Genomic DNA, 11,285 nt, shown 5'->3' with positions numbered 1-11,285 from the left:
CTCCGGGAGCCCTCCCTGCGGGAGACAGAATTTGGGGTCTGATCCCGTCCCCGGCTCCCCTCCCCCGGGCCGGTCGGGGCTGGGGGCCCGCGGGGGCCGCCGCGCTGGAGCCCCCGTACCGGCCCGAGGGCCCGGCTGCCCTCAGCCTGCGCGCGGTGGACTCCCTGGGTCTGGCCATTGGCTGATTTTTAAGCACCAATTGTCATGCAATAGAGGCTGCCCGGGTCCGGGGTGCCACTTGGCCGTCGTAACTCCGGATTCCCACGTAGGAGGTTTCTCTGGACCCGAGCATCCGAAGCTGGAACTGGCAGGAGTTCAGAAGTTCGTGAATTAGCAGGTTCCCCAGCGTGGGTTCTGCCGGGCAGTGGAATCGTGAATGGATGTTAGAGTATCTCAGCCGAGCACTGCTTTTTGAGTCTCCCAGCCCCCCGCATCCCTTTGTATACCCCGTAATCGCCCTCCCCTTCTCTGGGAGATCCTCGGAAATCCGTTTTCCCGGTTTTCAAATTGTGCTCCAGCATCGCCAGGGTTGCAAAACGGAATCGATCGTGGTCCCAAGCGCATCAGGACCTGCCAGTCCCAGAGTGAGGATTAATGCAGGGCTTCCAGGGGAGGTGGAGAGTTCCGGAGTTGGGGCTCTGCGTGTCATGATGTTAGAGCTGGAAGTCTTTCAAGGTTATCGCCCTCCAAACCTCATTGTACAGAGGTGAAACTGAGTCCACGGGAAGTCAAGGGACGTGCTTGAGGTCACCGAGAGTAATTGTGTGGCAGTTTTCAGACTGTCAGCGCTGTTTTCCAACATAACCTGTTCCTTCAGAGAGATAAGCTAAACAAACATGCCGGAGAGAGTTCCAGACCCTGTTTAAATGTAATAACGTAGATAGGAATCTTCTGAAATAAAATATATTTCCGTAATCCTTTTCTTTTCTTTTCTTTTTTTTTACAGCTAGACTTTGGGCTCCTTGAGTAGTTTCCATTTTGTACTTTGGACTAGCCCCTCACCGTATCCAGCATGAAGTAACCTTCTTAATGATTATCCTCAGCAGGACAGGTAGGCTCTTTGGATTTCTTTTTCTTCCTCGTTTTTAAATAGGGAAGTAGGGTCTCGCGGAGGACTCCCCCCCCCCCCCAAAAGAGTGTATTTTTCACGACAGTGCACGGCAGCTGGCACCACCGGGGCAGGAATACGTACCTCGGGGAAGGTACCAGGGGGTACCTCGGGGAAGTAGGCTCCAGGACTCGAATTGATTGCAGACAGATACCACAGCTATTTGAGGCTTGGAAGTTTCAGGGGAGCCTCCAGCCAGAGTGCTTGGTGTTGCCGCCACGTGAAGACAAGTCTCTGAAATTGTGGTCACCGCAGTTAGAAGACAGGGATGGACAGTTAGACTTCGAAGCTCGCTTTTGAGGAGTTTTCCATCATTTGAGATACGGTAGTATTTTCTTCCACTTCTATGCTTGTGTGTCTCCAGACTTCATATCCTGAAGTGCCATCATTTTGGTTTGGCTTGTTGTAAAAGTCGTGGAAGAGAAAATGATTCGGGAACTAATACTCGGATCGTAACATCTCAGTGCCGGAAAGGTCTGGGATCTTGTACCCCCGTACGTCCCCTGGAGAGGCCCCGGGAGGCCGACCAGAGGGGATTCCCTCATTACACTTGAACTTCCTTCACCGACTCTTAAACTGTCTCATTACCTTCTCCTTCCTCGTGTAATCAAAGTAACATCTTTCGATTTTTGTGTGTAGAGAATGATGCGACCTGTTGAGGTCCCTTTCTCCACTCGGGCTGTGGTTTGATGAGTAAACACGGATTTAAATTTTCCCTGTATCACGGGTTTTTTTTGTAATCGCAATACATTTGTGTCTTGCAGGTGTGAGAGGTTTGCTGTTGTGTTACAATCATGGTGCAGAAATACCAGTCACCAGTGAGGGTGTATAAACACCCCTTTGAGTTAATTATGGCTGTAAGTACTTTACATTTTGATTTACTCTTTGGCCTGTCTCAAGTATTCAGATATGACTGTAGCTGGATGTATTCAGATTTGATCTGTAGCCGGATGTTTATCATTTGTCTCCATTCTCCCATTTTTACTTGTTCTGTTTTTATGCTGACGAGCCACGGCTAGAGTTTGTGAAGTGTCTTCAAACTGTCAGTCTCTGAAAATCAAAACCTGCCTGTTTGTTTTTTTAAAACTGCACCTCAGGTTGATAGACGGATCTGAGTTGAGGCGCCTGGGTGGCTCAGTTGATTAAGTGTCCATTTCTTGATTTCAGCTCAGGTCGTGATCTCAGGGTCGCGGGATCGAGTCCCGCGCCGGGATCTGCACTGAGCGTGGAGCCTGCCTAAGATTTCTCTCTCTCTCCCTCCCCCTTTGCCCCTCAGAAGCAGGATTCTGATGAAATACTTTTTCCTCTGGATTTTGTTCTTCTTGTTTGTTAAAGGAGAAGAGGGATGTGGAGAGGGTTTTTTTTTCCCCGAGTCCCACTCCCCACCTCCCTCCCACCTCAAAGTTGGCCGCCGCTCTCACTTTGAACACCATTGATGGGTGTTGGCTGTTTCGTTTCTGTATTTAACTAGAAACTCAGGTGTTCTTGCATCTGGTTGTTTCTGCTCAACCTTGGTTGTGAGATTTATCCAGGTCAATATAGTTTTGAAAAATAACCTCCAAAACTCAAGTCCTCTCAAGGAAGCAATTTAGATTTAGGGAGTTTGTTTTTGTAAATCGAGGTATAATTTACATACAGTGAAATGGTCACATACTCAGTGTCCGTTTTGATCAGTTTTGAAGGAAGAGTGACCAACACGTCACTTGTAGAACCTTTCCATCCATTACCTCAGAAAGTTGCCTTGTGCCTCTCCTCAGTCAGTGTGAGGTTTTGGGGGTTTTACTTTTGGCGTGGGGGTGGTGTTTCTAGTTCTGTATTTCCTTTTTTTTTTTTTTTTTTCTTTTTCAAGATTTTATTTTTAAGTCATTTTTACCCCCAACGTGGGGCTCAAACTCACAACCCCAAGATCAAGAGTGTTGTGCTCTACTGATGGAGCCAGCCAGGCACCCCTCTATTTCCCTTAAATACTAGGACCGTTGAGTATGTTTTGTGAATGGTTTATCAAGAAAGGCTTGTTTCCTGTTTGCATGTTATACGTGCTGTTTTGGCTTTTGGCTGTGTGCAGCACAGACCCACTCCAGAGAGCTTGAGAAGGGGCATTGTTCGTGGGAGCACATGGGGGGTGATGTGAATTGCACAGAAATGCAGGAATGCAAGCTGGATGGGCTGAGCTCCAAGGACCTGGCATTGGAGGGTGGTTCCTGGCAGCTCTGGGGAACGTCTGTCCACAGCAGTTGTCCCTGGAACTTTACCCCGTGGGACTCTGCCTTGCTCCGTACGCGGGAGCCCCCCTCTCCTACCAGCTGGCTGCTTTGCTCGCTCCTGGTCTTCCCTCCCTTGTGGCTTTAGCTCACGTGCTCTTTGAGCTATTCAAAACCCCGCAGGCCCCAGTTTGTGGCATTGCTTGTTAATATTCTTTCAGTTTCTAAGTGACCGATTCTGGTCTTGTTTCCTAGTTCAGATTCTGGAGAGACTTGATCCGGTCATCTCTCCCCTGGAGCTAGGATGTAGGTTATTGGCCAGCCTGTGGATTATCTGCCCAGGGTTGGCGGCCTGACCCTTTTCAGTTGGTAGAGGCTGGTGGAACTGGGGGAGAGGGGTGAGGGAGCAACAGAGCCCAGTGGCACCGTGTGGGGCAGAGGACTGCCCCGAGGACTGGGCCAGGCCTGGTGGGGCAGGGGGACAGGAGCCATTCTGTTTTCTAAAACATGAAGTACTATCTTATAAAAGCTCCGTGCAACCCTGATTCTGTGTGGCAAAGGTATTTTGGTCTCTTCTGCAGATGCTAGCTTAATAAAGAGGAGTTTTGACTGTCTAGCGATCAACTTCCTTATTTTCCTTACTTTGCTATTTTCAAAATGGTAAAGTTTGTCCTGCCCATTTTGATGCATGGATTTACGGGAGAATTTGAAGTTCAAATTCTGAACCACCTCCCAGTCTTTTAAAATTAATGCATTTTTAAATTGCTTTTATTTTGGGGCGCCTGGGTGGCGCAGTCGGTTAAGCGTCCGACTTCAGCCAGGTCACGATCTCGCGGTCCGTGAGTTCGAGCCCCGCATCAGGCTCTGGGCTGATGGCTCGGAGCCTGGAGCCTGTTTCCGATTCTGTGTCTCCCTCTCTCTCTGCCCCTCCCCCGTTCATGCTCTGTCTCTCTCTGTCCCAAAAATAAAAAAAAAAACAAAAAAAAAAACGTTTAAATTGCTTTTATTTTGAAGCAAGGAATCATTTTGTTTTGAGTCGTGAGAAAATATATATTTTTTAAGTTTATTTATTTTGAGAGAAAGAGAGAGAGAGTGTGCGTGCACATGCACGAGCAGGGAAGGGGCAGAGAGGGAGAGAGAGAATCCCAAGCAGTCTCCTCCTTCCTGTCAGCACAGAGCCCGGTTCAGGGCTCGATCCCACTGGGCGATCGTGACCTGAGCTGAGGTCGGATGCTCAACCGACTGAGCCACCCAAGGTGCCCCCGAAAATATTTTTTAATCTGAAAACAAAATGTGTTTTCCTTCGGGAATTAGAAGCTAGCACGTTTTAAGTCTTTAGTGATTTTTTGGTGTGGTGTTATTTGCCATTTTTTCAAGCTGAAGTTGTACGTCATAAAATCCTCATTTCCCTTGTCCTATCACTGGTTTTTTCCTTGAGCTTAAGCAGGAGTATAACAGACTTCCTGTAGAAATAGTCTTTGCGGCTCATTCAGAGTGAGGAGAGAGATGGCCAGTTAAAGCAAGAACGGAATTATAGCTTCAAGGGAAACGTTTTTGAGAGCGAGCCTCAGAAGGGGTGAGGCGCTAGTCACAGCACGTGGCGGTGACAGCGGCGCTGGGCAGGTGGTCGGCCTGTGGGATCTGGGGGTGGATCCAAGCCCTGCTTTATGGGGGTCCCGTGGGGAGGAGACTGTCGGGGAAGATGCCACTCCGTGAACGGATGCCCTTGTCTGTTAACCGAGAGCATTACTGTAATTTAGTATGGCCTGAAAATGGTTTAGGGGAACAGCGACTAGTGTAAGTTGCTCGTAAGTTGCGCGGGGGGGGGGGGGTATCAAGTATGTTAATTGCATTTGATCTAGCGTTTATTTTGGGATCAGTGTACTGGTAGCATTAGGAAATCACCTGAGCGTTCTCACTAACCCATTGAATTAAATGGCAAACCAGCAAAACGGAGGTGGAGTTTCTGCAGAAACCAGCAAAACGGTTGTGGCGTTTTAAGGGCCCGCTCTCATGCTGTATTTGCCCAGAAACGGAACGGGAGAGCCTCAGTGAGTTGAGAAATCGCCCGAGACCACCTGAGGCACCTCGGAGGGTGAGGAACCTGAGACACACCTCCTGGTAGAGGTCTGCTGCCCGCGTTCGGTTCTCTTTATCCTGCCAGGCCTCCGGCGCCCCGCGTGTGCCCGCGGTGTTTTCCGAAGGTTCTTGTTCGCGAGGGCGCCTTGGACTTGTCCAGTCTCAGCCAAGCACGTTTCCCGGGGCTCCCCTGCCTGGGTCGTGGGGAGGGGGACTGAAGGGGCTCTGGATGGGCAGGAGGGTTCTGGCGTGCTGGCTCGAGAGGGCTGTGCGTGGAAATTTCTGAGCTAAAACATAATTTTAAAACTTAGACGTGTTCAGTGACGGCTTCCCCCCCGCTGACCGTTAAGGGCCCCTTCCTACGTGACCCAGAGGCAGGGTAAAGTTGCTGGAGAGCAAATGGAGGGACACGCGGGAGGCCAGGGCCCCGAGGGGGAGGAAAGCCCGCGGTCCAGACGGCTCTCTGCCAGCATTCGCCGGCGAGGCGCCCCCTTGCCAATGATCCCTTTTCACCTGAGGACAGCCGTCGTTTTGACCAGTTGGAGCGCGTGATGGGAGAGGCTCTGCCACGTGCCCTGCCACCCCGCGGACCGCCACCTTGTCCGGCCATCAGCGCCAGCCACGTGGTGCCCTCCCCTCCTGCCCTGCTCTGGCCAGCTTCCCTCCTTTCAGAAGCCCCGTCCTTCTTCCAGAGCGCCCACCGTCTGCGTCCCGGCACACCTGTCCTCTGGTCATGCCTTCGGGTCACGCGCTTCCTGTCCCCTTCTCTCCCTGCACCACCTGAGTTATTTGTTCTGTCCTTACGTCTTTTATGCGGACAGGTCGCCCTACGTTCGGCTGCCATACGCTGTGTCTGCCTGGCAGTCGCCTGTTTGACCTCTTACCTGTCCCACCCGCTCTAAACTCCTTTGCTCTCTCGCAAGGCCCTTCCTGTCCTCCCCTCTCTGTTTCACCTTACTTCGCGAACATGGACGTTTAAGTCTGCTCTGTGCTGTCCTGGCTTGCCACACGGTGTTTTTCTGGCCCTCACACCCCTTTGACCCTTCCTTCCTTCCCTTCGCTGCTTGCTTCTCCCGTCTGTCCTCTGAATCTCTGTCCCGCTGACCCAGCTGACTTTCCCAGGCCTCTGAGCACCGCTGCTGGGGTCTGTCTCCCCTTCCTGGATCCCTTATCAGGGTCATAAGGGTCATCCGTGTTAGCTACTCCCTCTTGTAATTAGCGTTTCTTTCATTCTCAGGGTTCCATGCAGCTATTTCGAATGTTCCTCGGGGGCAGTGACCTCGTGTATTATTTTCCTTGTTCCCTCGAGTGTCAGCGCTAAATGCATAGTAGTCTCTCAGATTGCAGTTGATCAGCCGACATGCGTGCACTTGAGCTTTGAGTACTCGGGAGGTGGGTTTGACAGAAACACAGCTCTGAAATGTCGCCCTGTGGTCTGTTTTCGGACACGAGATCTACGTGTTCCCCACGGAACCCTTTGATCCTTCAGTGAGCTAATACCTCCCTTAGGAGCAGAGCCCTTTTGGTGGGGAATGTGGCGAATTCTTTTTTTGTTTTTACATCTTCCTAAATCCTACGAAGTCCTGTTGACAAACCCCTTATTAGGAGTTTGAACGATGTATTTCTGTAGGTTGAATAAACAGAGAAGCTATTTGCCGGGGTACCTCTGTTGATTAAATGGCCCACGACCACAAGACTGACTTTTTGTTCTTCTCTCTCGTGTTTCATTTTTGTTTGTTTCATCCCGTTTTTTTGGTTTTTGTTTGTTTTTGTTTCTAGTCCCTTTTTCCTTTCCTCAGGTGCCCCCTGGCTTCCTGCTAAGACCAGATGACGAAGGCAGGAGGGAGAGATTGGCTGTGGGCTCGGTCCCCACCGGCCCTGCCGCAAACCCTCTCGGGGACGGGTCAGTTTCCTAGTGTCAGGCTGTGGTGAGGAGGTGCTGGAATTAGCCCGCAGAGAGGAGGGTGGGGGAGGGCGAGACCCACACGTCCTCCCCTCTTCCTTGCTCGCAGCCAGCCCTGTGCCTGCCTCCCCGTACGAAGTGGAGTGCATCAGGAGTGTGTGTTTTCTTTTCTTTTTTGTCTTTTATGTCTTTTGCATTAAGCGGGCATTTGTATTTTTATTTAGGCTTTATTGCATCCATTCAGATTTCCTTTGTCAAAACAGCTAGGGAGACCTGCGGGGGCCCCAGGCGCCTTGCATGTGTGACCGCAGTGTGAGGAGAGCCCCGAGTCTGGTCTTCTGGGGGGGCGAGTGCGAGGCGTGCAGAAATCTGGCAGGTGGAGTGCTTCCTGAGGAGGTGGCCTGGCGCACAAGCCAACCCCGCGGGCAGCCGCTTCCAGGTTGTTCCTCGGGTTGGCTGCGATAGAGGGGCACGGGTCCTGCCGGAGCGCATTCCTGTTTTGTCCTTTCTCGCTCCGTGTGGCAGCCGGCTGCCTCCCGAAGCCCCGTCCGCTCTCCCGAGGACATTTTGAGCCACCTGTCCCGTTTTCTCTGGTTTTTTCCTCTGACCCGAGTGCCGTGCACGTTGGGTTTTGAGCAGGATTTTAGTTTGAGGTGTTGTCGTGCCATCTGTCGTCCTTCTTCTCGAAGCACGGCTTCTTCCTCTCACCCTAGATTTCAGCCCTGGGCCTTTTCGCGTCCCTCACTCCGGTTTCCCAGTTTCTCGAGGTGACACTGAGATGCATCCCTTTCGTTAACGCAAGTGTTGTGAGGTCTGCCAGCGGCCTGGTGGGCAGGAGCGGTTGTTCTGCTCAGAGGTGAACAAGCCGTGCTCGTGTATCTCGGGGGCTGCCTTTCAACAGTTTTATTCCTTCTGGGAGTGGAGGGAAAGGACCCAGTCCCTCTGATGGTATATTAGGATCCTGGTCAGTTTTCCAGTGCGGGGAGAGGGTAGACTTCTTATTTATAAGGTTCTCGAGTGCCAGGGTGTGAATCCTACCGCATTTAATACACATTGGGGTGTAATTAGTCAGACTCACTTAGTTTTGGAAACAGACAGTTATAGTACATTCTCAGTACGCACTACTCTGTATAGAACTAGGCATTTTCCCTTCTCTTACACCCACTCTCCAACACATCATGCATCCTGAATTATTTTTAATGTGCTAGGGTGGAGACAGTTGTGGTTCTGAAGGAAAAATAAAGCAGGATCTGACTCAGCTCCTTGCCTCCTTGGTTTACCTGTTTTTGCAAAAACACGCAAAAAAAAAAAACAAGACACAACCCCCGAACACTGATACGGACATTTTCAAGCCTCTCCAAGTTGGGAGAATGAAGGGTCCAGGCAGGGCCAGGGGCCCGTCACCCTCCTCTGGTGGCGGGGGCAGTGCTTTGCCACTATTGTTAAATCTGTTTTCCCCATTTTTTCCCCCTGGTGTATTTAAAGTTTTTTTTTTTTTTTTACATTTATTTATTTTTGAGAGACAGAGACAGAGCACAAGTCGGGGAGGGACAGAGAGAGGAGACACAGAATCCGAAGCAGGTTCCAGGCTCCGAGCTGTCAGCACAGAGTCCGCCGCGGGGCTGGAACTCACGAACTGCGAGATCGTGACCTGAGCCGAAGTCGGATGCTTCACCGTCTGAGCCGCCCAGGCGCCCCTCCCCTGGTGTATTTAAAGCAGGTTTCAGGCATCTTGTGAACTCACCCATAACTACTTCAGCAGGGTCTGTAACCAGTAAGGACCTTTTATTCTTTAAACATAATCGCCATGTACGTCATTGTCATACTTAACAAAAATACCGGGTCCACGTTCAGACTTTCTCGATCGCCTAAAACAGTGTCTTTGGTTCCCGCTCCGGATCAGCTGTCGCTCGTGGTTCTTGTCTTCAGTCTCCCTGCTTCTCCCACCTCCTCCCTTCCCTTCGTGTCCTTTCGTGCCCTCGCTTTGTGAGAGAAACTGCCACCGTCCCCTCCTGTCACCCTAACCCTCAGCCGCCATCACTGTTCCGGGGAGCCTATGGGAGCACATGCGGCCTCGATCGGTTCGGCCTCCCCATCCGTCCCTGTGGCCGTCCTCCGGAAAGCTGAAGCGCAAATAAGAGGCAAAATATTCTTTCCCAAATTAAACCGGGTCTTTCTATGATGGGTCCCTGTGGTTCCTACAGAAAGCAGGGAAGGAGTGCATCTGATGGCAGGGCCGACTGAGAGGGTTTCGGGGTAGCGTGAGCAGTGGGGTGCCTGGGGGAATCTGGTGGAGGGGGGGCCGGGGTGGCGGTGCCGCTTGGAGAAGTGCCTGCAGGCAGGTTCACTGAAGAGAGGACTTTGGTCGCCGTTGTCATTACTGATTTTTCTTTCTTCTTCTTCTTTTTTTTTTTTTTTTAAACGTTTTTTTATTTATTTTTGAGACAGAGAGAGACAGAGCATGAGTGGGGGAGGGACAGAGAGAGACGGGGACACAGAATCGGAAGCAGGCTTCAGGCTCTGAGCTGTCAGCACAGAGCCTGACGCGGGGCTCGAACTCACGGACTGTGAGATCATGACCTGAGCCGAAGTCAGACACTCAACCGACCAAGCCACCCAGGCGCCCCTCTTCTTTCTTTTTTAACGTGCATGAGAGGGAACCAGTTTTGTGTATTTCTAGGGGAGTGACTTCCTGTGTTGAAACAGAGCATAGACTGCATTCTGATGCCCTGGTGAGGCACGGTTTGACGTTAGGAGAACGAGTCTTTTTGTCGAACGAACAAAAGCTTTATGCTTTGTGTGTCTTGATGTGTACCGGGTCCCTTCTCCATTCAGAAATTTGCCGTGTGTTCCCTGGCTCCCCTGCACGTTTTCGCATTAGAGTATTCAGCGTGCACTTTGAGTTCTTGATGAGCAGCCAGCGTGTGAGTGTCCTGCATATTTGATCGAGGCTGCACGTGGAACTCTCTGGCCTGCCCCTCTGACCGGTCTTGCCTCTCTCTCCCACCTCCGTGCCTTCTCGGGGACAGATGGACCCCTCCTCTGATGACACTTGGTTTGCCGTTTTGGGACCGCCGGTTGTATATTTCGTGTTTTCTGGCCATCGTAAACATCGTGCTGTTTTAGTTGGTAGTCCGTGCTGTTTTAGAAGAATCCGGTTCTCTCTCACCTGACATCTCTTCCTGGGCAGCCTCTGAAACCCATGGCTTCAACCGTCACTCTAGAAACAGAAGATCCCAGAGTTTATCTTCAGCCTGGACTCCCACTCAGGAACTTCCAGATTCCTAGCCAGCTGCCTGCTAGGACGTCTCCATTTGACGTTGTACAAATTTAGCGTTTCTGAAACAGAATCCACTGCCTCCTCCTGCCCGCACAAAGAACACAGCCCACCAGAACACACACACGCGTGCGCGCGCACACACACACACACACACACACACCCAATAAAATGCCCCTCAGGAGCTCTGCCTTTTCCTGTGAACTCCTGCTCCTGACGAGTGCCATCACCACGTGCCCTGTTCCCAGACCGGAAGCCTCGGCGTTCCTGGCCGCCTTCCCTCCCCACCCCTCAGGCTCTGTGATGACCAGAACCTTCCCTGATGTCTCCCGGACCGTGTCTGAATCTGCCCGTCTCTGATCGTGTTGGCTCCTCTCCGATGACAGCGCCTGATGTCCCGTTCGGGCCCCTGGACGCCGCCTCCCCGCTGCCCCTCACCCACCTGCCCTCGCTCGGGGCTGCCGCCGGGGGCTCCGGCTGAAACTCTGAACACGCTTCGCGTTCAGAGTTCTTTGAGTGGCCGCCCCACACCTTCAAGGTGAGGCTCAACTTCTTCGGCCTGGTACCCAGAGCCAGTGAGAATTTTGACGAAAGGGCACGTTGGAGCGTCTTCTTTCGGTTGGAGGTATTTGCTACCTACGCTTAAATCGTGGCTCTTTAAAAACTTTTTTTGGTATTTGTAAACAAATTTAAATCCAAGTTAGTTAACGTATGGTG

General features: G+C 51.6%; 1 protein-coding gene across 4 annotated transcripts in view; it reads left to right on the top strand.

The window, feature by feature from the left end:
- SEC14L1 (SEC14 like lipid binding 1) overlaps nt 1-11,285 on the top strand; it is a 51,962-nt gene that overhangs the window by 316 nt on the left and 40,361 nt on the right. The window contains exons 2-4 of one of the 4 annotated variants that reach the window (XM_049635616.1): nt 947-1,051; nt 1,155-1,433; nt 1,873-1,965. In XM_049635616.1, coding sequence (XP_049491573.1) covers nt 1,903-1,965 — 63 coding nt within the window. In that variant the 5' untranslated portion in view covers nt 947-1,051; nt 1,155-1,433; nt 1,873-1,902. Of the gene's footprint in view, nt 1-14; nt 585-946; nt 1,052-1,154; nt 1,434-1,872; nt 1,966-11,285 lie in introns of those variants that run through there. The other 3 variants (XM_049635615.1, XM_049635614.1, XM_049635617.1) reach the window with 3 other exon arrangements.

The sequence above is a fragment of the Panthera uncia genome, chromosome E1, assembly GCF_023721935.1.
Source record: "Panthera uncia isolate 11264 chromosome E1, Puncia_PCG_1.0, whole genome shotgun sequence".
In the NCBI taxonomy this organism is placed as follows: domain Eukaryota; kingdom Metazoa; phylum Chordata; class Mammalia; order Carnivora; family Felidae; genus Panthera; species Panthera uncia.
Note: the sequence above shows the minus strand (reverse complement) of the source record. Positions and strands in the feature narration are given on the sequence as shown.